This window comes from Zea mays, chromosome 1, assembly GCF_902167145.1.
Source record: "Zea mays cultivar B73 chromosome 1, Zm-B73-REFERENCE-NAM-5.0, whole genome shotgun sequence".
In the NCBI taxonomy this organism is placed as follows: domain Eukaryota; kingdom Viridiplantae; phylum Streptophyta; class Magnoliopsida; order Poales; family Poaceae; genus Zea; species Zea mays.
In genome coordinates this window covers 274467292-274491974 of record NC_050096.1, presented here as the reverse complement: position 1 = coordinate 274491974, position 24683 = coordinate 274467292, and the positions used below count along the sequence as shown (strand labels likewise).

The window sequence follows — 24683 nt, the reverse complement described above, 5'->3', positions numbered from 1 at the left end:
TGTGGATGTGGATGTGGTAACAATAACACGCAGGAAAAAGAACCATTATTAATTGCAGGGGATGCACTTCTCCAAAGTTAGGTCGAGGAGTTAGGTTCTTTGGTCTGATAGGTGGCGTCCTTTGCTCGGCCGGCCGGAAGTACACACCACAAAATACCTGGAAAGATTAAAGAACGGTGGGCGTGAAAAGACGAAGCTGAGGCCGGCCGGCCGGGTCCGGGTGATAATAAAGCCGATCGACGATGGAGACACCCCCGCCTTATCTCCGGCTCGACCGGCGGTCCACACTCGCCGTAGACGCCCGCACCGTCACACGTCTGATTCCGTACGCGACCCTTCAACGCAAGCATCATGGTCACGATGCACGTTCTCGATCCTCCCCTGTACGCCACTACTGGCGCGTCGCCTTCATCGTCGATCTGATCTTGGCTTTTTCCGTGCAAGCTTGTACAGTACTGCCTGTGTGCCTGGTCAGGACGGATACGCGGGGAAACTGCAGTGCGCTGTGCCGCGGTCGTTCCTTGTGTGGTCCGAGTTCCTCGGTGACACACACCACCACCGGCCAGCCACATATACGTGTAGCCTCGCCCGGTCGGAATCCGGCAAGTAGGCAAGGCTTCAACGGATGCCGATGCTTCGGCGGCGGCGGGAGAGCTTGGCGGGAGCGACTCGTCATGCGGATCGGATACGGACGGTTGGATCGGAGATCGGAGCGCCTTTTTGACTTTTGCCCCTGTCATACTCATGCTGTACCGTGCTGGCGTGCTCCATGATTATTGTTTGTAAATTGCAAAACTATGTATGTAAATAAAATAAAATAAAATCAAGTAGTATCAGAATGATCGGACGTCGAAAATACCGTAAGAACGACCGGACGTCGCGCAGGTGCAGTTGAAGCTTGAAAATACCGTTAGGCTTGGCCTCGTTATTAGAGAGCTCACGTAAACAGATCTCTCTATCTCTACTACTATTGATTAATATTCTACTACTATTAATTAAATATACGAGTTTCGCCCTTCACAAGTGGTTTTCCTCTCCACGCGCGTTTTTCCACTTGTAAAAAATGACAACTGCACCACTTGTCTATTTATACTATATACAGGATAAATACTACAAATATATAATACACCCGTTCCGATTTTATAATTCGTTTCACTTTTTCACCAAATTGGGCCGACTCATCTTATTTTAAACTTCTTCGAAAAAATAAAAAAAACGAAAACCATACTTAAAGTATATCTTGTGCTAAATAATATTTAATTAAAAATAAAATTATTATAAATTTTTTGAATAAGCCGAGTCGATTAAAACCTGAACTATAATAGTTTAAGTCAAATAAATTATAAATTGGAATGGATGGAACATATGCTAATAAGTTTAAAATATAGAAAACCATGTCAGTCCCGCCCGACACTGCTGGACGAGAAGATAGCCTGGACATGACACAAGTTCAATTTAAATCGTATCGAGCCAAACCGTGAAATTATTAAATGGGTCGTGCTTGCTTTAGACCGGGTATAGGCTCATTTGGTCATCTTCCAGTACATTCTCCTCCACCGTCCTTAATCTCGCGATCGCGAGCGTGAAAAAGCGAGAGAGAAAACTTCATCTTGTCTAATCTCACACCACATATCCCATTCGCACTCAACTGATCTAGAAGTTTAGATCTTGTTTAAATAACCATCTTATTTGAACAATGTCTGCTTATATAGTATATAGAAACTGTAGCAGTGCACGAACAACTAGATAGTTAAGAAATAAATACAGATAGATAAGAGATAGATAAGCAACAGATATATGTATTATGATATAGATAGGCAACAGATATATGCTCGCTGGCAAGAGATATCTCTACTACTAATTAAGTACCTATTGTAGACGTTCACAACCAACCGTGGTGCACGGTTCTGCCGCATCCAGACCGTCCAACCCGCATCCAACGCCCCTGCCGCATCCCGCGTCCCTCCCGCACTCGTCACACCTCGCGCAGCGCCTCGCCCCCGCAGCGCATCGCCCGCCGGGTTCCCACCCGATTTTCCCGTTTGTTGTGGGCCCATAGAGAAACAAAGATGCGTCCCATCCGGCTCTCGGCTCCCCTAAACCCTAGCGTCGCCTCCACCATCCCCACCGCCTCCAGCGCGTCACCGCCAGAGCCCGCACGGTGAGCTAGGATGGCAGCGGCGAGGCTATCCGCTCGCTGTTGAAGGACGTCATCCCACAGTGAGAACCGCCCCGTCGTTCCTCCCAATGCTCCGCACCCGGACCCGCCCTCGCCCACGCGCACGCCGCGCGCCCGCGACGCCGTAGCAGCGCGCGCCGTCGAGTGGTGGGGCTAGGATCTGCGTCGAGTGATGAGAAAGGCAGCGTCGACGGCGACGGCGGGGGCGGGGGCTACCTTCCGCCGCCGCGCGATGGAGGGGCTGGCGACCGTGCTGCTCCTGTACGCGCTCCTCGTGCTCGCCCTCGAGTCGCCGCTCGTCTCCACCTCGCCATTCGGTGGCGCCGCGGGCGGTACAGCGCGGAAGCTCCACCTCTCCTTCGGCGCAGGCGAGCGCGCGGCGCCCGCGCGCCCCGCGTCGGCGTCCGTCCCCGGCGCGTCGGCGCACGGGCAGGATCATCGGCTCTCCCGCTTCGCCACCGGCCTCGACGTCCGCCTCCTCGACTCCGCCCGCTCCGGCGCGCTCCGCCGGTCCATAGCGGACGCCGTCGCGGCGGGTGCCCGCGCGTTCTCCGACCTCGAGGCCCTCGACCCCGCCGTCGTCGCCGCGCCCTCCGGCGAGAGCGACGCGGCCAGGTGCCCGCACTCGATCGCGCTCACCGCGGAGGAGCTCGGCGCGCGGGGCCGCGTGGTGGAGCTGCCCTGCGGGCTCGCGCTGGGGTCCCACATCACGGTCGCCGCGACGCCCCGGGCGCCGCACGAGGAGCGGAACCCCGCGATCGTGGTGCTCAGGGACGGGGAGCGGCACGCCATGGTGTCTCAGTTCATGGTGGAGCTGCAGGGGCTCAGGGCGGTCGACGGCGAGGACCCGCCCCGCGTGCTCCACTTCAACCCGCGCCTCCGCGGGGACTGGAGCGGCCACCCGGTGATCGAGCGGAACACCTGCTACCGCATGAGCTGGGGCGCCGTGCAGCGCTGCGATGGATGGAGGTCACGCCCGGATGAGGAGACTGGTTGGGGACCCCTGTCAGTTCATTGTTTTCAACTGTTTGACCTCAGGTGGATTCTGTTGTTCAGACATGCTGAATGAATGTCTTGTTGATGTGCAGTGGATGGGTTGGTCAAGTGCGAGAAGTGGATTAGGGACGATGATGACAGGTTGGAGAAATCGAAGACAACATCAAAGACGGCATGGTGGCTGAATCGGCTGATCGGGCAGAAAGAGGAGGTCAATTTCGGTTGGCCATTTCCTTTCGTGGAGGGCAGGCTCTTTGTTCTTACTCTCAGTGCTGGGTTGGAGGGTTACCATGTGAGCGTTGATGGGCGACATGTCACTTCGTTTCCTTACCGCACTGTAAGTGCATATGTTTCTCCACTTCATGCACTAATAAAATGCTGGTCAATGCTTGATAATTGCCGTGCACTATGTATTGTAGTTAGTTCGAATAAAATAATTAGTGGTTTGGGACAATTGAGGACTTGAGGTTCTCGCTACTTGGCCTACTTGTCCAGTTAATTTATGTTTATTGTGGCCTTTGCAGGGGTTTGTGTTGGAGGACGCTACAGGCCTGTCACTGAATGGGGACCTAGATGTGCATTCAGTGATTGCAGGGTCTTTGCCCACTACACACCCAAGTTTTGTGCCACAGAATTATCTGGAGTTTTCTACTGTTTGGCAGGCTCCTCTGCTGCCTGATGAGCCAGTTGAGATTTTCATTGGCATTCTGTCAGCAGCCAATCATTTTGCTGAACGTATGGGTGTGAGGAAGACATGGATGTCTGTTGTCCACAAGTCACCAAACATGGTGGCTCGTTTCTTCGTTGCACTGGTAAACACTAACCCGAAGGCTTAGACTACTTGATTTGTTTTGTGTGTTTGTGCTGAAGGTGTTTCTCAACTCCAGCATGGCAGAACGGAAGTGAATGCGGAGTTGAAGAAGGAAGCTGAATTTTTTCGGGACATTGTTTTTGTGCCCTTCCTAGACAACTATGATCTTGTTGTTATGAAGACTCTTGCAATATGCGAGTATGGGGTATGGCAGAGAATTTCTTGTTGTTTGAACTAAATCTTCTTTGGAGTACTGTAGCTGTTGTATACACCCCCTCGACGCGGCGCTCGGCCTCCTCTCTACTGGCACCCGTCCTTGATTGGCGGCGGCACACAAAAAAGAGATATTATCTGCTTGTACTGCATTTTGGAAATGTGATTGTTTTCTCCTTTCTCCAGTAATATCTCTACCAGATACTCCGCGGCTTGCTTACTGTCATTCTCATAGAGTTCTTCATCGAGATTTGAAATCTCATAATCTATTGATAGATCGGCGTACTAATGCACTGAAGCTTGCAAACTTTGGTTTAGCCAGGGTATTTGGAATTCCTGTCCGTACATTTACTCATGAGGTAAATTTCTTGTGGTGTTTATTTTAGAAAGGAAGTTTGATGCCCTTGTAGGAAGCAAATTTATCTTATGTGGAGTTATCAAAACTTTGGTTCCCTGCAATTTTACATCCGTACAAGACAGATTATTTTTTCATATATTCTAATATCTGTTGCAGTTACTCATCTTGTGTTTATGGAAGTATTTTTTTCAGGTGGTGACATTATGGTACAGAGCTCCAGAAATTCTTCTGGGAGAAAGACAGTATTCCATGCCAGTTGATGTATGGTCTGTGTGATGTATCTTTGTAGAAATTGGGAACCAGAAGCCACTGTTCCCCGATGATTCTGAGATCGACGAACTATTTAAGATATTCAGGTTCCATCGCTATGCTGCTACTAAATTTATTATATTTGCATTTTGTAGACTGTTTGATTATGTTTTGGGTTTCCTACTTTCCTAGGTACTGCTGAAGGGTACTTGGTACACCAAATGAACAAAGTTGGCCAGGAGTCACCTCTTTGCCTGATTTCAAGTCGGCTTTCCCGAAGTGCCAGTCTCAGGTACGAGGCAATGACATAAGCATATTTTCCAAATCTCGGAGCTTATAATGCCATTGAAATGCTCTGTTTCAACCTTTAATGCAGGATCTTGCAGCAGTTGTCCCAAATCTTGAACCCGCTGGTTTGGACCTTCTCTCTGTAAGTCGTTTGGATAATCGTTGACCATATAAATGTTAAAAATGTGGCATCATATGATTTTCTGTAGCCAATTTACGTATTTATTGCTCATGGTCAGAAAATGCTTCGGTACGAGCCAAGCAAAAGAATCACAGCCAGGCAGGCTCTTGAACATGACTACTTCAAGGACCTTGAGATGGTACAATGACCTGTGTTGTTCTTAGTGTTTGCATCTGTATGAGTTGAGGTTTGTTTCATTCCTTTTATGACCACCGATCTTTCTCTGTCTCCCTCTCTGATCTGCATTTTTGTCTTAGAGCTGGATAATTTGGAATGTGGTGTGTTTTGAGATGCATGTATTGGATAATGTCGAATAGATTACCACCCTGTTTTTCTCTACATCTCCACAGAAGTCTGATGCTGAATCTTTTTTAATGCTCCCTCTAGGCTCTAGCCTATGTAACATTGGTCCCTTAAATTTTATTATAATCAATTGTTTTTGTGCAACTTTTTAAGTAACAGTAATCATGTGATATTGCTCTTTGAGAATTTTCATATCCAGAAGTGTGAGAATCCTAACAACAATGAAATATTTCTGAGCAAATCTTCATATATTTCACTGCATTATGCATCCTTTGTCATGTTGGAAACTTATATGGCACCCTTTCAATGAATAATACTAAGGCAAGTATATTTTTTAACTAAATGATGCTTAGAGTAGCAACCAAATAGATTCCTGATGATTTTACTTATTTTGAAAAGATTTTTAACCCGTTGCAACGCACGGGCACTCAACTAGTATATAGATAATAAAGTATAGAGGCACAGATAGAGATATAGAGATAGATATATTCTCACCACAATCACTACAGTACAACATTCACGAGTGACCGCGGATGCACTCGAGAGGACAACCGTACCACGGCGCCTTGCAGAACACTTCCCAAGCCCAAAGCCATTACACCAACCACTCTCGGGCTCTGCTCTATTTATGGAGGAGCAGCCAGCTACAGGCTACAGCCGTGGCGAAAGCACACACGGATCAATCACACTCACTCGCGGCCATTGTCCTGCCCGTGCGTGCTCTGCCTTTTCAGGCGATCGACCAACCAACTTCTCGTCACTGCCATGGCTCTGCTCTCCGACCTCATCAACCTCGACCTCTCGGGCCGCACCGGGAAGATCATCGCCGAGTACATCTGGTGCGAATAGATAGAGATCTCCCCGTCTCCGTCTGATGCCCCCCCCCCCCCCCTTTTTTCCCGTGGTGTCCCTTGGGATGCTTGCTGTGTTCCATCTTGTGCATGGATTCTCTTTTCCTCCGTTTCGTGTTTATATTTTACTAGTACATGGGAAGCGAGTAGAAGAGATCGCTCTCTCTCTCTCTCTCTCTCTCTCTCTCTCTCTCTCTCTCACACACACACACACACTAGCAGCAATTTCAAACTGCTGGCGTTTTAATTCCTTCTCCAGTTCCTCCCTCGATGACCACGGCATGCCATTGCCAGCCACGTACAACGTACTACAAGGCACACTAACCCACTGCCAAGCACCTCGTCTGATCTGATCTGATGCTGATGCAGGGTTGGCGGTTCCGGGATGGACGTCAGGAGCAAAGCCAGGGTCAGTAGTAGTACACGCTTTTGTTCACCTTCAATCTTATCCTTATCTTGGCAGTGTAAAAATTTTTTGTACTTTTGTTGGAAGATAGATAGATAGATATATGTGCCTTTGCAAGTGTGTCTCTTTTCATGGGCGTCTTCTTCACACGAAGAAAAATGTCAAAGTGCATGACATCTCACCCTGCCTTTTTTTTGGGAGGGTACTCAGACGCTGTCCGGACCTGTTGATGACCCCAGCAAGCTTCCGAAGTGGAACTTCGACGGCTCCAGCACCGGCCAAGCTCCGGGCGACGACAGCGAAGTCATCCTTTGGTACCCGCGCGCTTTCTCTCCAGTCCACTCTCCCTCCGTCTTCACTCACCTTGACGTGTGTGCCTCACTACCCTTGCTAATGCCACGTTGCGCTGATTCACCTTGACTCTTTTTTTCTTTTTTTTTTCTTTTTGGCGTCAAGCCCTCGGGCCATCTTCAGGGACCCGTTCAGGAAGGGGCAGAACATACTGGTAACCAGAGACCCACCCTTCTTCAGATTCTCTGCACTGCGTGCATGAAAGTTGATCATGGGTATGGAGAGGAGAGAGACCATTCGTCCATTTTTATTTTTATTTTTTGAGCTGTGTGTAGGTCATGTGCGACTGCTACGAGCCGAACGGGGAGCCGATCCCGAGCAACAAGCGGCACGGGGCCGCGAAGATCTTTAGCCACCCTGACGTCAAGGCTGAGGAACCATGGTCCGTACCTTCCCCTGCCTGCACGAAATGAACCGACCTGTTGCGTACAGACATTTCGTCGAAATGGTTCTTCTTACGCTGAGCCTGTGTAAATCCAGGTTCGGGATTGAGCAGGAGTACACCCTTCTCCAGAAGGACACCAAGTGGCCTCTCGGTTGGCCGCTGGGCGGCTACCCTGGCCCTCAGGTAGATTAGATGGATCTGCGTGCCTCCAGGCTCCAGCCATATCGATGGCTTTGATCAGCTGACGGAATGATCCTGGCAGGGACCTTACTACTGCGCCGTCGGAGCGGACAAGTCCTACGGGCGGGACATCGTGGACGCGCACTACAAGGCCTGCCTCTACGCCGGCATCGACATCAGTGGCATCAACGGGGAGGTCATGCCGGGGCAGGTACAGCGTGCTGCTGCACACTGCACAGCTAGTAGTATGCTGCTATCTCTGCTGACCCAGGCTTGTTCGTGGACAGTGGGAGTTCCAGGTCGGTCCTGCCGTCGGCGTCTCGGCCGGCGACCAGCTCTGGGTGGCTCGCTACATTCTTGAGGTAGACGGTAGACCACTAGACCTGCTGCCGCATGCCGGCTGTGTTCAGTTCTTCTTCTTCTTCTTCCGCCCAGACATGGCGTGGTCAGTGTGTTTTGCTGATGAGACGTTTTCTTCTTTCCCTGTGACTGGCAGAGGATCACCGAGATCGCCGGCGTGGTTGTCTCCTTCGACCCCAAGCCAATTCCGGTGACCATTTCGCTACCAAACATTTTCGGTTTTGATATGTGGTTCTCTGCTGTTGGTCTCATGTCGTCTGGATCTGTGCATGCGTGTGACTGCAGGGGGACTGGAATGGCGCTGGTGCACACACCAACTACAGGTAGGTAGGAGTACCAGTCAAAAGATAACACAGTATACATAAATAGAGTTAGTGTTTATTTGACTGCTCGTGAATTGTGTGTGTTTTAACCTGCTCGTGAGTGTGCTGTGCACGCAGCACCAAGTCGATGAGGAGCGACGGCGGGTACGAGGTGATCAAGAAGGCGATCGGCAAGCTGGGCCTCCGGCACCGGGAGCACATCGCCGCGTACGGGGACGGCAACGAGCGCCGCCTCACCGGCCGCCACGAGACCGCCGACATCAACACCTTCGTCTGGGTAAGCGCGTCGAGACCATTTACAGCTCTTGCTCCCGCCTCCTCTGTCGTCGCCTAACAAAAACGGGCTCATCTTGTCAGGGCGTCGCGAACCGCGGGGCGTCGGTGCGGGTGGGCCGCGACACCGAGAAGGAAGGCAAAGGTGAGAGGCGGAAGCCGAAAGCGATTTTTAGTTCTTTCCCCTTGCGGGTCTTCTGCTGCTTCGGTTGGGTCCTTGCGGCTGAACTGAACCCTGTGACTGAGGTTTCTCGGTTGGTTTGCCTCAGGCTACTTCGAGGACCGGAGGCCGGCGTCCAACATGGACCCGTACGTGGTGACCTCGCTGATCGCGGAGACAACCATGCTGTGGGAGCCCAGCCACTCCAACGGCGACGGCAAGGGCGCCGCGGCTCCTTGATTTGATTCTGCGGAGACTGAGCTCTGTGTGTGAGCCGGCCTGCGTAGATGGCAAATGGGACTGACCCTGTCAGAAACTTGAGATGACCATAATAATAGCTGCAGTGTGCTCGTTCTGGGGTTGGATAAGACCCAAGAACTTTTTTTAGCTTTCTTCGAACAAGTAATCATGGTGCTGAACCAACACAGATGTGCTACTAAACACATCTAACGAGTCAAACGCCGAAGCATATCCCAACGCACAACCCCGGTTAATCTTGTTACCCATGGATTGAATGAGATTGAAAAAAATTAAGAAAGAGTTTGATTTAGGGTTTGTTCGCTTTCCTCTCAATCTATATGGATTGGGTGGGATTGGATGGGTTTAAATCCCGAACAAGTTAAAATCCTTCATATTTTTTTCCAATCCCATCTAATCCATATGGGACAGGAATAACCGAACAAGCCCTTAGTTGAGATTTAAACCCACACAATCTCACTCAATCCATGTGGATTTTTTTTTTCCGAATACAAAGGAGGGCTACATATCATTAAATTAAAGTAGAGAGAAAAAGGACCTATGGCCCAGGACAAACAGAACACACACAACACAAACACACACTCTAAACACAAACACACACTCACCCTTACAAAGCACACAAGCTAACCGAACCCTCAAGCAGTCACAATCCCCTGCCGTAGCCCGTAACCACACAGGGAACGGTTAATCAGTAATCGACGAATCATAACCCAGGTTCCCTAAACAGCCATCAAAAGATTAGTGACATGGTATACATACATGTGAGTAAATTATTTTTAGTACTCAGAAAAAAAGATAAGCAAATGCTCAAACAAAACCAGAAACACTTCCTAACAAGATTACAAGAAACACGCTCCCGATTACAGCACTGTCACTGTGACAAGATTATTACCGCATGCTGTGCCAGCGGCTCAGTCCGCTGCACTGCAGTACATGGACAAAAAAAAAACGGGGCGAGTCTGATACATACATTTTATTCATTGGTGAGATGCAACAGGAAGTAGAACTATAGAACAAGAGGCTTGAATGAAAATTTGTGTAAGCGCCTCAACTCATTGTAAATCACTCTTCAAAAATTTATGTGATAACGGTGGGGGCAGAGCGGCCAGTGTACTCTTGCATCTTGGAGAGCTTGAGCGCAACATCAACCTGAGATGAAACACAAAATTAGTAAATGCAGTTTCACATAAGCCCAAGGTATATTTAGGGGTGGTAATGGATCACGATCCAAATGTTTCTTCACACTAAGTTAGGACCCTTAACTAATTCTAATTTTAGTTCAAAAATAAATAGGAATAGAGGTCGATCCTAATCTGATTCTTAGAGGTGGTAATGGATGATGATCCAAATGTTTCTTCACCCCTAGTATATTCAGCTCTGTAAATCAAAAGGACGGGGAAATTATCTTACCAGTGGAGCAAGGGCCTCCTGTGAATCCCTGCCGGTCTTGGAGGAATCCTTCTCGTATTGCTCGATGTAGACACGGATGGTGGCACCAACAGAACCGGTTCCGGATAGACGGAACACCTAGAACGCCAAAAATCCATGTTAGCTCACCAGCGCAACTTGTGGCCAGTATGATATAGGGGGTGTTTGGTTTCTAGGGACTAATTTTTAGTCCCTTCATTTTATAACATCTTAGTCCCGTCAAATACAGAAACTAAAATAGAGTTTTAATTTCCGTATTTGGCAATTTATAAACTAAAATAAAATAAAATAAAATGGCGGGACTAAAAATTAGTCCCTAGAAGCCAAACACCCCCATAGTCAGAGATCTCAAATATATCCATGACCAAGGCTCAGACTTATCATGTACTGACTGATAATATTGCAAAAAAAAATTGTACAGCTGACTGCGGAACAAGGTTTTCACACCAGACCCTTTGTTTTGGTTCAAGACATAAAATAGAGGATATCTGAAACAATACAGGTCTACATACCAGTCGTGAACCATCTCCGAAGAGGTATCGGATGCCCTGGTGCTTGGACACAGAGCCATCAACTGGATCCTTGTACTCAAACTCGTCAGCTGCAACTACTTCAGAAACATCAGACCGGATCTCCTTGATCAACCTGACAAAGAGATACTTTAGACATGGTTCTAAAAAGTTCAAGTTTGCGATTGCTTGAATTGATATATACACGGGAGTACTATCATAATTTTCTGAAGTTGATATATACACGGGAGTACTTGGACATGGTTCTAAAAAGTTCAAGTTTGAGATTCCTGTACATTTGAAAAAGTTCCACTTACTTGTTAACATCAGAAAGTGATGACTGCATGCTTACTAGGTTTGCCATCAGCTCCTTAGCAGCCCCAGCATCGACATTCTTCACAAACAAACTAATGTATTTAGAATGATATATATCTGAAACATGTGGTACATATATGCAAGGCACATGTGAAAAAAAGGAAGTACCTCATAGTCATAGCGTGTGTAATAATGGCGACCATATGTGGCCCAATGCTGACGGACAATATCTTCAACAGTGACAAGCTTATCTCCTCCAAGGTTGTCCTTATTCTTGAAAGCAATAATAGAAAGCCATGCAAGCACAGCCCAGATGCCATCTTTCTCACGAATGTGGTCAGACCCTAGCCAAAGTAGTACATATAAACATCTCAATAATGTCTATACCAAATACCAACAAGTCCTTGACTTTACTATGGGTTGGATTCATGACCACTAACTCAATAAAAGGGCGAGAGAGCTCACTGTCAGAACACAAGTGATTTGCCCCATTCATATACCACATCATGATAACACAATTTACCCATCTAACATGACAATACAAGAGGTGGTGACATGTTTACTACTGTGATTGGCATGTATAGAAATGATAGCCAGAAGCCAAATATTACCAGTGCCAAAGCTTTCTTCACCACAGATTGAGCACATTCCAGCATCCATCAAATTCCCAAAAAATTTCCACCCAGTAGGCACCTGAAACATGTTTTTTATGTTAGATTTATCTAGCATTCAAAATCTTGCAAACCAAGGTCTTAATACTTTACCTCAAAGAACTTGAGATTCAAATTCTTTGCAACAACATCAAGGGCAGCTGATGTTGGCATGCTCCTGCATTTACAACATTAGATTGTCGTAAGTAGCCTATCAGTGCATAGAGAAATTTTAAATGCATCTAAGGTCAGATAGCTGCATACAAGTGGGGGATCAAAAGGTTGGCATTAGCAGAAACTGTGTTCCAGATGGTATTGTTGCTGATATGTTAAGCAGATTTATTGAGCAGAACGCTGCCAAACTTAAGCAGATGCAGAGCCAATGTAGAGGGAAACATGCATTTTTATTGCAGACTGCAGTGGTGCTTACCGCTTGGTGCCCACAGTGAGAGTTCTTACAGTAAAAATATATCTAGATGTTATATTAGCAGCACAATATGGAGGAGAGCTTTTTACCTGGCAACTCCCTTCAGGCCAGAAGCAAAGTAAGGAATTGATTGAACAGCATTGGCCGCTATAATGGCAACAGAGTCCGATGGTGTCACAAAGAATCTATAAACACGGCAAAGGGGAAGCATCATGAATTCCTTGTGCTTATCTAGAATCCAAAACAAACTTTCTACATAATAAGATACTCGAACAGATCATACCTTTTACCCAGAATCATGTTGCGGTCAGCATCTCCATCAGCTGCAGCACCAAATTCAGGAGGTTCAACATTTGAGGATGACTTTCCAAGACCCATCCGTTCAACCAACTCTTTTGCATAGGTGAGGTTAGGATCCGGATGACCACCTCCAAAGTCCTCCTGCAAAAACATAAGTGATGAATTCCCAAGCCATATTTTAAGTAGAAACTTGTGACAATAGAAGAACTCATTACTTTTGGGACACAATTCAACAGTGAGCTTTCATCAGCACCAAGCTCTTCCACAAAGATGTGTTTGGCATAAGCTCCAGCAACACCATGGAGCGCATCATAACTGTAAGTGCAAAGCAAGATTTTGGATGTGTTACAATAATACTATTACGGTAATGTTAACATGGTTTTAGTCATAGATGAATACCAGAATGTAAACTTTGGGGAGGTCAGTAGCTTTTTTATTGCTTCGAAGTCAAAAATTGTCCTGAAATTGATGGTGGTAATTAAATCATTAGGTTCCCTTGCTACATAACATGATCCAAGTAACAAGTAATGATATAAAGCATGGAATTCTCACTTCAATGAAAGGAAACAGGAAAGAACAAGCTACTCACTTCATTAACTTTATGTAATTTACACTAGAGTCAAAGACATCCACATCAAAGGGGCCTTCGGGTCCACTGAAGCTGGTGACACCGACAACAGAAATATCAACCTGCAGTAGTAAAGTGAGAGAAAATGAATATTCCACTAACCTGTCAAAGAAACAGAGAAAATACTTGGCAGGTTGGCACTGAATCATACATCTGGAAGGTCTTCAGAGATGAGGTATTCAGAGATTGTCGTTGTATTAGAGAAAATCTTGTCGGTAACGGATTCAGGGGCAGGTCCACCATTTCCCATATTGTATTTGATACCAAAGTCCTGGAAAGTTCAGTGAGGCGTATTCAATAACATAGAGCATGTGTGGCACTTGATTTGCAACAAAGACACTAGCAGTAAACTTGGTACCTCCGTAGGACCACCTGGGTTATGGCTCGCTGTCAAGATGAAGGCACCAGTAGCCTTTGATCCCTTTTGTTCATGTGTTTATAAACCAACAGTCAGGTTATTCATTAGACAGTATAAAGGAATAACAAGTAAATATTCATACTGCTAAAGACTGTCCTTCATTAAGAATCAAACTTACATCTGCACCAATTCTTTCACGGATGACAGCAGATACAGCAGGAGTAGACATGAGACTGTTTTGTCCAACCCAAACACGTCTTACTCCATTGGCAGCAGCCATTTTTGTTATGATCTGTAACAAGCAAAATCAATGGGATTCAATGTAGTTCATGAACACCAAGTCTATTAAAAAAACTCGACCTCAGGGAGAAGACAACAATGCTACATCTGCATCGGAATTCAAGTCTACAATAGCTACTATCAAAGCAGTATAAAAATTATAAGATGGGGTTAGAAAATATATAAGGGAGATGGTACTGTTCTAAATCACCTGAACAGCATCTTTTGAGAAATAGCGGCCATCACCAGAGACAACAATGGTTGCACCTATAAGAAAGGAAAGGAGACATGACTAATTAGCAACAACTGAAAAGAGAGAACGGAGGTCATAAAAATTTGGCTATGGCAACTACATTTCCCATTTACAATTTCACATATACATGAAAACTGCACAATAATAATTTATACTAAACCTTGCGGTATCCTGGAAACCTTGTTTGAAACAGGACTGATAATCTGATAAGTAGGTTACCTTTTACTTGGTCTGCAGGAAGGGCATTGAATGTTGACTGGACAAAGTTCTGCAGATAATGAGGCTGCTGGAATACAGTAACCTGGCAATATTAATTAACAAAATATTAATTATAAGAAAAAAAACAATAATAATTGTACTATGCTATACATAAAAAGCAAGCATCCAAAGTAACAAAGTATCTGTAGACAAAATCGTTTGCATCTGAAATCAGTGATCATTCATGCTTTTTTCCTTGATGTAGAAGTAAACTCATCCTGATTAACATACATTTTATTAATTCCCATCAAAGGAAGGCTAACTAGCTAACAAATGATATGCCTAGCATCAAAGAAAATAATGCATGTGCATAAACACTAGGAGTTACACAGTTCAAGCTGTGCAGACAGATATAATGGACATGGCTGCCTTGACTGGAGGAATAATTTTTTTATCTATACCACTAATAATAAATTGTATTATTTTCATCTTTTCCTACTTAATAATGTATAACAATTAAACAACAAAGATGCAACCATGTAAAGGCAATCAATATTGTGCGAAAACATTAGATTGATCAAATTCAGAATGGGTATTGTTTGACTGCTGCCGCTGGAGATCCATACACACTAGTACAAAATACTCGGATCACACCTCAAGCAATTTGAGACGTGCACAGAATTTACAGAGTGGTGCTACACATGCAATCAACAAAAAGGTCGATATCAAATTTAAATAACTTGCACCATAATTTTTCCACCTTTATGAATCGAAGTCGAACTACATTTATAAGCCAAGGGTAGCAACTACAAAATCAAAATACTCTGCCCCTCATCCCATTTTGGAAACACGATCCACTCAAGCCTGAACCAGGATGGGAAATGAATTCCATGAATCTGAACATACGATGAGCCTGAATTTAATCAATGTCGAACCAACCCAACCATATGCATCAATGCTACTAGAACAATTTTCATGTGAACATTATCTCGAATGGAGGAGTTACCATTGAGAGACCAAAAAACCATACCCACTATTCTGCAGGAGCTAGTAAAACAGAGGGCATCGTTATCTTCTAAACCAGTAATTGAATCAGCGAGATCCGGTAACAATTAGCAAAATCTGATTAATGCGAGTACTGAGTACAAATCGTATGGATCAAAGCCATGCAAGTATATTCCAGCCCCGCAAATCGTATGGATCAAAGCCATGCAAGCATGTTCCAGCCCCGCGCAGGTCCAATGTCCTATAGGAACCAAACGGATGAAGCCAGCAGGCAAGGCATGCCCCCGAACAACACCCATCCGACAACGGTTTCCCAGTAGATCCAAGCAGAAGGACGGATAGAACAGAGCCCCGAGATCCTGCACGAAAAGCCGCCCGGCGAGATCCGCGAGGTGGCGGGAAGCGAGGCTGTCGCGCGGCGGATTCGAGACACCAGAATCGAGCACGAACCCGCCGCGTCGCAGAAACAGAGAGATCCGGACTGGGGCCCGGAGATCGGGGGATAGATAAGGAAAAGTCGGGAAGGGAACCTTCTTGCGGAGGCCGGAGGTACCGGGCTTCTGGCCTTCGAAGGGGGTGGTGGCCTTCTTCGTCACGGTGAAGAGCCCCATGGTTGCGCTTGCGCCGCGGACGATCCGCCGCCGGTCGCCGCAAGAGGCGACGAGAGGGGTGAAGCGGAGGAGGCGGTAGTGGTGCAGGGATCGGGAGTGAGAGGGCAGTGAGGGAGTGGTGGTGTGGTGACGATGGCGACGAGGGCGCGATATTATAGCGGGGAAGGGCAGGGAAAGCACAAGAGGATGGATCATTCCGGTGTTCTCCGCTCCTCACTATTTCCGTCACCTTTTCAAAATTCTGGAGTGATTTCTTTGGTGATTTGTATATCGCGCTCCCTGTGGACGTGAAGAATGCGGATGGAGCCCGCAGCGGTAGGGTGACGTGGTTTTTACGTAGTACTACCTTCTCGAATATTTATGGACCGCTACTTTATTTCTAAACTAGAATATGATAAGTAAAAAATAATGAGAGAGCATTATCATCTCTAGCGTCGGCTTTCTAAAATTTCAGCTTTAAAAGATAAAAACCGAAATTTTTAAAATAGTTTTTTATAAATAGACTCGACAATTTTTGATTCGATCTATTCAATTCACTGAATAGACTAAAAATAGAAAGACTATTGTTTTTTTAAAGATATATGCAATGAATAATTAAATAGAAATGGGTTCATAAATCGCATAATCATATTGTCGCAGTGAAAGGGAAATGTGTCCTTGGGCATTTTTAAGTATTTTGGTGATTTAATGTCCAACACAAGTGCCTAAGTACAAAATGATGAACAAAGTACAAATCAAGGATAAAGGTATGTTTCTCAGACTTAGTACATTGTTTTATAGACTAATGTATTGTGTCTAAGTGCTGGAAACAGGGAAAATCGAATTGGAAATGAGATGGCTTTGTTCAGCTAAAGTCTGCTCAGTCTGGGAGCACCGGACTGTCCGGTGGTGCACCGGACAGTGTCCGGTGGTGCAGGCTGGCTCGAGCGAACTGGCCGCTCTCGGGAATTCACCGGCGACATACGGCTATAATTCACCGGACTGTCCGGTGAGCCAACGGTCGGCCGCGCGATCTGCACGGGACACGTGGCCGAGCCAACGGCTAGAAGGGGGCACCGGACTGTCCGGTGTGCACCGGACATGTCCGGTGCGCCAACGGCTCTCTGGCTGCCAACGGTCGGCTTCGCCGTAGAAGGAAAGAAATCGGGCACCGGACACTGTCCGGTGCGCCAGACGACAGAAGGCAAGAATTGTCTTCCCAGATTGCTCTCAACGGCTCCTAGCTGCCTTGGGGCTATAAAAGGGACCCCTAGGCGCATGGAGGAGTACACCAAGCATTCCTAGAGCACTCTTGATCACTCACACTCCATTCATGCACACTTGTTCGACATTCTAGTGATTTGAGCTCCGTTCTAGTGTGCTAGTCTTTTGAGCTCAAGTCTGGGTCTTGTGTGTGCGTATTTGCTGTGATCTTTGTGTCTTGTGTGAGTTGCTAATCCCTCCCTTGCTTCGTGCTTCTTTGTGAACTTCAAGTGTAAGGGCGAGAGGCTCCAAGTTGTGGAGATTCCTCGCAAACGGGATTAAGAAAAGCAAAGAAAAACACTGTGGTATTCAAGTGGGTCTTTGGACCGCTTGAGAGTGGTTGATTGCAACCCTCGTCCGTTGGGACGACACAACGTGGAATAGGCAAGCATTGGTCTTGGCCAAACCATGGGATAACCACCGTGCCATCTCTGTGATTGATATCTTTGTGGTTATTGTGTTTTGTTGAGACTTCTCTCTAGCCACTTGGCGATTATTGTGCTAACACTTAACAAAGTTTTGTGGCTTAAGTTTTAAGTTTTCCAGGATCACCTATTCACCTCCCCTCTAGGTGCTCTCACGCAGACTAAAAGTTTTCTATATTTTGGACTATTTGGTCTACTCAGATTTTAAAGGCTAGGAACCGAACTCTAAACTGTAACTTAAAATATAGCACATGTAGAAATCGGACTAAATTTGAAAACTTGAATAGATCGAGTTGTTTCACATCGTTTAGGGTTGTATATACAATATTCTAGCATGTGGGTATGTTAAGGCTGGAGCAAAATGCATCAGCACTCTTTGAACTTGGTACGTTGTGTTATTTAGGGCCTCGAACTCTGAGCAAAACATGCCCTCGAATTTGGTCAGACATCTAAAACTGAGTTTGCTTAAACTAAATACTGACATGGTGTGCTGCATCAGAGCACACTATTAAAAGTTCGGGGGATTCAAGTGATACATAATGACAAGTTCAGAGACCAAAGTGGCAGGTTCGGGGACCTAAGTGACACAGAATATCGAGTTCAGGGACCCAAATAATACAACATGACACCAGATCCAAGTGACTTCAACATGGCATGTCACGCTGCCATCGGCTTGAGCAAATCTGATTTTGGATGACATACCAAGCTCAACGATCTGTTTTCCTGGTTTCGAGAGTTCAATGATGCAAGCGACATGACATATCAAGTTCGAAGATTGCTGATGCATTTTACTCTTAAGGCTGGTTTCGATGGGGCGATGGCGAGTGGCATCGTCCGCCTCATGTGACATGGCGGCTTGGATGGCGTTATCGCTAATCGAGCGGTATTGTCGTTCAATTTGATCATTGGAACTCAAAAAATAAAAAAATAAAAAAAATAATTTTATTTCTAATCTATAAGAGCCTAATTGAAACTTATTTCTCACACCTTTATGCTCATTTTAACAACTTAAAATTAAGAATATTATTTAAATAACAATTTATTCAATGATATCTTTAAAAAATGAGATTCCTTACCAGCTACAAATATTCCGAGCTATGTTATAGGCTTATGTAATATCTCCGTTAGTCCTCGGATAATTAAAAAATACCTTGTTTTTAAGCATATAATCCTCCCCAGCAAATGGAGATTAGGTTCTCTCTTTTGTAAAAGCAAGTGACATCTGTACTTATATCTGTGCTTTGCTGTTTTCAGCAAAAGCAAGGAATACTCTAGAGACGTAAAAGACAAATCTAGGTAGGCAACGAACTGTGAGATAAGTGCCAGCGGCCCACACCGCTGTCCGCTGCTGATTTGTGGCACACCACCTGTCTTCAGGTACGAAAGCACGTAGCTTTACTTCCAAACTGCCGAATAAGGTCTAAACGGATATCAAAATTACTGTATGTACAAAGAAATGGATCCCTGTACGTACTCAACAGTGTCGTGCAACACGAATTGTTCCGATCCCGTGGTATCTGATTATTATACCAAAAATCAATCCATGTACGATTCGTGAACATGGTTTTTCGGCTACAGTATCTGATTATTTTTTTTAAAGCACGTTAACACGTTAGTTAGGCTGTCTCCAGCAGCATCCCCTAAATTTTGTCCCCTAAAGGAATATTCTCTGTCCTTTACAGCATACTCTAAAAGATTATGTCATCTATATCTTCTGTGTCTCCAGCAACGTTCTCTAAATTCGGTCCCCTAAAAGCTACAGTGCTAACAAAGTTCCTTTTTCCATTTCTTTTTCTGTTTTCTTTGTTTTGTACCCATTTCATGCTATTCAAAGGATGCGCAAATTATTGTATTCAATAATTTTAGAAATAATAATTAAAAAACAATGGTTGATTAATAATTACGAATTATACAAAATAAATAATAATTTCTGTTTTTTATTAAACAACAACTGTTAATTAAATAAATGATTTGCTTCATTAAATAAATGATTTGCTTTACTCACATACTGGACACAAATTAGCAATTACTAAATGGTCTCCAGTGGGAATGTGCTGGCATACTGGACATGCATACGGAAGGAGGACGGGCGAAACAGTGATAGCGGGTGGAAGCTCGTCCGCCAGATCTACCGGACGACGAGCGCCCTCTAAAGTTTAGCGGACGTTTTAGCGTTCGTTGTTGGAGCCTTACAGGACGACGCGAACCGGTAAATATAGCGGACAGGAGCGTTTAGCGCGTGCTGCTGGAGGCAGCCTTAGATGCAGCGGTATGATGAGCAGTCAAGTTAGATCCGAGTGTCGCACTAGCAGGCCCGTGCCAATGGGTGTGCGAGCTGTTCGCTCGTACAGGGCCCCGCAAAATCTAGGGCCCCAAATATGTAAGTCTGCAATATATTTATATAATAGAAAATATACATTAGAGCATCTCTAAGACTATTTCTAAATTTCACTCTCTAAATTATCATTTTAAGAATTACTTTGTATATCTTTTAATCTTTAACAACTTTTTTATATCTTATTTGTATTTTTAGAGTCATTCACGTTTTCTATCTTTGGCTAGCGAGAAAGTTAGAATCAAAGATGATTATTTTTAGATAGCCATTGAAATAAGCTGATAGAAGGTTTTTTTCAAAAAAAAATTTATATCAATTAGAAAGAATACAGAGTCTTTTGGAGTTGTTCTTAGTCTCTAATTCTTTACTCATGCGTCTATTTCATGTCTGTGAGACGTGAGCACAGCCCATATACGTGCAGTATGACGTTTCGTTCACCGACGGTCAATAACATTCACTAATAAAAAAAGGTCTCATTTCAGAATTTGTACAGGGCCTCAAATTTTACCGGCACGGCCCTGCGCACTAGCACGGCATCTGATTCGGCCAGAACTGTACAAACTCATTCAATGTATGGTCTCTTTAGAAATCTATAGTAGGTTAATTGAAAACGCAAAGAGATCATCTTTCGCAAAGAGATCATCTTTACACGACTATATATATATATATATATATATATATATATATATATATATATATATATATATATATATATATATATATATATATATATATATATATATATATATATATATATATATATATGGAACGTATCTGGTGCAAACTAACCCCTCCGTGCAAACTTTTAATCTGAACCACATGATGTTGATCTAAAGGGTGTGCGGGGGGAGTGGGAGGGGGGATTTGAAAAAATGTGATTAGCAGCGGGTGGTTAAGTGTAAAATTATCCACGCCCCTGTGTCCATTGGATCAACATCATGTGGCCCAGATTACAAGTTTGCACGATTTGCATGGAGGGGTTAGTTTGCACTATATATATATATATATATATATATATATATATATATATATATATATATATATATATATATATATATATATATTGTCTCTTAACTATATTTATAATTTAAAGGTTTAGGATTTATAATAATACAGTTTTTAGTTATCTTTTGCTCTATAGGTTGTACATGCCCTTAGGCATTGACACCACCAGAAAAAACTGTCAGATGTCGGTGGAGCCGACCATTTGAAAAACAAGTAAACAGGAGACTCGTGAGCCTGATCTGAAAAAGCAATAACCTATTGTTCAGAGTATCTCTCTTAGCTCCCTAAAAAACTCTCTAAATTTAAATTTAGCAAATTGTTAGATACATATTGAAAACAAAAACTACCTTAGGCTTCAAGAGTTTCCAATTCTTAGGTTGTTAAATAATTTTCAATTATACTAACTCAGCTTTTCTAATTAATACTTGTAGATTCAGGCTTGTTTTCATATGTACAATAAAGTTTAATATACATCATTCTTCTCTTGATTACTATTTTCATTCGTATGAATCACGGTCGGACGTTTTCCTCTAGTTTTTTAATGGGTCATCTTTTGACTTGACAAACTTGATGATAAATTTCATTCTTTCCGTAGCTTAAATCATTCAAAGTGCATGACTTGTGCATAGGTGTGGACTCGATGGCGGGCAAGGGCAAGTGTCCACGGTGCGATTTGCGCGCGAAATAAGCTATTGAAAGTGTAAAACAACTCCTAGTCTGGAACTAATTAGGGACATTTATGAAGCTGGTATGTTTGAGAATCTCATTTTAAAAACTGCCATATATACGATAAAGTTTAATATACATCATTCTTCTCTTGATTACTATTTTTATTCGTATGAATCACGGTGGCGTTTTCCTCTAGTTTTTTTAATGGGTCATCTTTTTACTTGACAAACGTGATGATAAATTTCATTCTTTCCGTAGCTTAAACTTAAATCATTCAAAGTGCCTCACTTGTGCATGGGTGTGGACTCGATGGCGGGCAAGTGTCCACAGTACGATTTGCGCGCGAAATAAGCTATTGAAAGTGTAAAACAACTCCTAGTCTGGGACTAATTAGGGATATTTATGAAGCTGGTACGTTTGAGAATCTCATTTTTAAAACTGTTGGAGGGTGACTTTTGGCTAATAACACTTTAAATCAGTTTTAGGGATTTTTTTAAACTAGTGGAGATGCTCTTAGATGGTTTTCTTATGCTTTTGTTCCATTGTTTTTAGAATATTATATTATATAAAACAAAATAAAATATAGACAGAATATCTATTTTTAGTGTGAAGTTTTATTCTACGATTTTATGACTTAAATATAGTTGGTGACAGTACTATAAGAAATCCATTATCATCAAACTTTATTTTTTTAAACAAAAAATCCACGCCATAAAAAGGCTTATACAACTGTTTATTAAATGCAAATAAAACTTTTATTAAAACTAGATTTACAATAACAATTTGACTTGAACAGTCTTTAGGATTTAATTAATATATAAATAAATAGGAGTTAGGAGAGATTCGTGGTAAAAAAAATCTATAGAAAAAAATGTGTTGTTCGTTTTTTTTACTTTGAAAAATTTTAGCCACATGATGTATTATAAATTGTACAAAATTAGATTTGCCATTGTCTTCGGAGAGGCCTGCTGGGGAAGCCGGAACATAGCTGAAAAGTGAAAATGTTGATCGGCTGCGTTAGCTGCACCTGCACATAGGCTAACGGACCTTTGTCCTCGTGCTTGAGTGAAGCCCGGCCCAATAAAGTTTGATGATCCAAACAAGTTCTGCGATTCTAATCTCCAATTTATGTGTGTATCTAGGCAACTTTGGCGAGCAGCTAGTGTTTGGTTATTAGCTAACCGCGCTACAGCTTATCTAAGGTTAGTTAGTTGACCAAATTAAAAAAAACTAATGTTATGCTGAAAATTTGAGACAAACTATGTTAAGTTAGGCAACAAATCGAACAAACTAGTTTGTGGGTCAGGGCAGTGATCGAGCAATGACTGTCTAATTAAAAATTACACAGGCGTTGCAGGCTTAGACAAAAAAAAACCTCATACAAAGCTTTCTCAATTATAGAATGAAGTGACCGTGGTTAGTTCTCTACCTCAATTTATCTCCATCTAACCAAACAAAATAAATCACATTAATTGCAGCTATACCAGACCTCCAATATCATAAGTGATTCATGTAGGAAAGAACAATCCTTTTGAAGACACAACTATATTTTGCTATGGGGAAAAAAGATCACTTTGGATGCTTTTAGAAATACAGTACTGCATCTGGCTAGCATATAGTAGCGAGATGGTATTTTAGATTAGAAAATGTACTCTTTACTCTTCCTCTATATATGGTGAACTGACACTAATGCTCATCCTGGTTAGAAATTACAGTATTATTGATTTGGACAATGGCATTGCATATACTGATAATCAAGGGACGTCCTCTATGTGATGTAAAACATGTACTTACTAGGTGTAAACCATCATTGAAATATCCATATTTATCCATGTAATATATCAGAACATTGACGAGTTGGCAATTGGCATATATAAACTTCATCAACCAATTTGGCAATGTTCTGATGGCTAATGGTTTATCTAGATGTTTTTGTTGCTTGTGCAGTTGTGCTAGAAAACTACAGTCCTATCCATATTGCCAGTTTCTCGATAAACCTGATCACAGTATGCGATGCATATCGTTTAAATTCTCATGTCGCGTAGAAAACCAAAACAGACGAAGCGGATCTACGCGTGCCCCTAGCTAACTTATGGTTCTACTACGTACTGCGTGCGACCTGTAACAGGAAGCCAGCAACCCAAATGCAGGCCGCATGCCAGGGCGGAACGGAAACAACATAGCCCAAGACGGGCAGCGACTAGCGATCCTGGAGGGGACAGGGAGTCAGTCTGCTATTACACCGTACTCGTGCAGGAAGGGAGGACGCTCTGACGGTACGACTTGCCCAGTCATACATCGCTGTCTTCTGCGTAAAGAAGCCAGCACGTGACGGCGCCACATAGGTCGTATTTGGCAACCGGGGAACGCATCGGAGGCCGAACAACGCAGCACCGGACAGTAATGCCACGCTGGCACGAACCGGCATGATCGCGTGGGCAAAACACCTCGTCCCCGTGTGCAGACTGAGACTCGCAGTGTCGGACGAACACCGCCGAATCCAGCAACTCTCGAAGGTGTGGTGTGTACATGCCGGTCTGCGAGATGCCGCACGATCGAACGCCGGTTTGCTGTGCACGTGTGCGACGAGCTTGTTGGAGTATATGTCGAAAGGCTAGCACGTGGAGCCGCACAATCCAGACGGGCAACCACCAGCAAGAAAAGCTCTTGGAGGCAGCATTGATCCGTGACATGTTCCGTTATTTATTTACCGGTACGCCGTAGGCGACCGCGAGAAGGCTGTTCCGGTCGGCCAGTTTGGACCGGGTCGGCCGCTGTTTCGCGAAGGCCTCGTACCGACATGCCGTGCGTTACGCGTTTGCCGCGACGAGCCGCCATTGTTTTTCGCTGCCCGTGCACCGAGACGCCGCCCACGGCCCACCTGTTCCGGTCGGTCGGTCACCGTTCCTGCTTGAGGATCC

General features: G+C 44.3%; 4 protein-coding genes across 5 annotated transcripts; 3 read left to right on the top strand and 1 right to left on the bottom strand.

The window, feature by feature from the left end:
• The first annotated feature begins 2007 nt into the window (after positions 1-2007).
• LOC103643899 (hydroxyproline O-galactosyltransferase GALT6) lies at positions 2008-4384 on the top strand. The gene is made up of 4 exons (XM_023301412.2): positions 2008-3171; positions 3268-3512; positions 3700-3987; positions 4063-4384. Exons 1-4 carry the CDS (start codon positions 2352-2354, stop codon positions 4222-4224), a joined length of 1515 nt encoding a protein of 504 aa, XP_023157180.2. The 5' UTR covers positions 2008-2351; the 3' UTR covers positions 4225-4384.
• A 169-nt stretch (positions 4385-4553) lies between these two features.
• On the top strand, positions 4554-5813 carry LOC109942257 (cyclin-dependent kinase A-1-like). The gene is made up of 6 exons (XM_020544099.3): positions 4554-4558; positions 4714-4736; positions 4847-4913; positions 5011-5098; positions 5183-5236; positions 5334-5813. Exons 1-6 carry the CDS (start codon positions 4554-4556, stop codon positions 5421-5423), a joined length of 327 nt encoding a protein of 108 aa, XP_020399688.1. The 3' UTR covers positions 5424-5813.
• A 313-nt stretch (positions 5814-6126) lies between these two features.
• LOC542400 (glutamine synthetase 2) lies at positions 6127-9512 on the top strand. Of its 2 annotated transcripts, none has more exons than XM_035961058.1 (13): positions 6127-6417; positions 6799-6838; positions 7046-7149; positions 7310-7340; positions 7462-7568; positions 7667-7754; positions 7834-7962; positions 8039-8113; positions 8248-8301; positions 8397-8434; positions 8552-8711; positions 8792-8852; positions 8977-9512. In XM_035961058.1, the coding sequence occupies exons 1-13, from the start codon at positions 6344-6346 to the stop codon at positions 9105-9107; spliced, it is 1092 nt and encodes a 363-aa protein (XP_035816951.1). In that variant the 5' UTR covers positions 6127-6343; the 3' UTR covers positions 9108-9512. The 2 variants fall into 2 exon arrangements, with proteins under 2 accessions (XP_035816951.1, NP_001105443.2); NM_001111973.2 differs by having other exon boundaries at positions 6232-6417; positions 7292-7340; positions 8977-9416.
• Positions 9513-9987: 475 nt separating this feature from the next.
• Positions 9988-16263, bottom strand: LOC542358 (phosphoglucomutase 2). The gene is given in 18 exon segments (NM_001111935.1): positions 9988-10274; positions 10536-10652; positions 11066-11198; positions 11380-11456; positions 11546-11721; positions 11989-12070; positions 12142-12205; positions 12544-12639; positions 12738-12895; positions 12970-13069; positions 13154-13213; positions 13344-13444; positions 13534-13653; positions 13741-13803; positions 13919-14032; positions 14231-14286; positions 14492-14573; positions 16006-16263. Coding segments are annotated over 18 exon segments (1752 nt in total). The 5' UTR covers positions 16087-16263; the 3' UTR covers positions 9988-10202.
• Positions 16264-24683: the final 8420 nt, after the last annotated feature.

Excerpts from the sequence above, each read along its gene's own strand:
- LOC103643899 (XM_023301412.2), top strand. The coding sequence starts at position 2,352 with ATGAGAAAGGCAGCGTCGACGGCGACGGCGGGGGCGGGGGCTACCTTC. Across the intron at positions 3,172-3,267 it reads ACGCCCGGATGAGGAGACTG|TGGATGGGTTGGTCAAGTGC; the intron begins GTTGGGGACCCC and ends GTTGATGTGCAG. Across the intron at positions 3,513-3,699 it reads CTTCGTTTCCTTACCGCACT|GGGTTTGTGTTGGAGGACGC; the intron begins GTAAGTGCATAT and ends TGGCCTTTGCAG.
- LOC109942257 (XM_020544099.3), top strand. Across the intron at positions 4,737-4,846 it reads CTCATCTTGTGTTTATGGAA|AAATTGGGAACCAGAAGCCA; the intron begins GTATTTTTTTCA and ends GTATCTTTGTAG. Across the intron at positions 5,099-5,182 it reads TCCCGAAGTGCCAGTCTCAG|GATCTTGCAGCAGTTGTCCC; the intron begins GTACGAGGCAAT and ends CCTTTAATGCAG.
- LOC542400 (NM_001111973.2), top strand. The coding sequence starts at position 6,344 with ATGGCTCTGCTCTCCGACCTCATCAACCTCGACCTCTCGGGCCGCACC. Across the intron at positions 7,963-8,038 it reads GGGAGGTCATGCCGGGGCAG|TGGGAGTTCCAGGTCGGTCC; the intron begins GTACAGCGTGCT and ends GTTCGTGGACAG. Across the intron at positions 8,114-8,247 it reads TGGCTCGCTACATTCTTGAG|AGGATCACCGAGATCGCCGG; the intron begins GTAGACGGTAGA and ends TGTGACTGGCAG.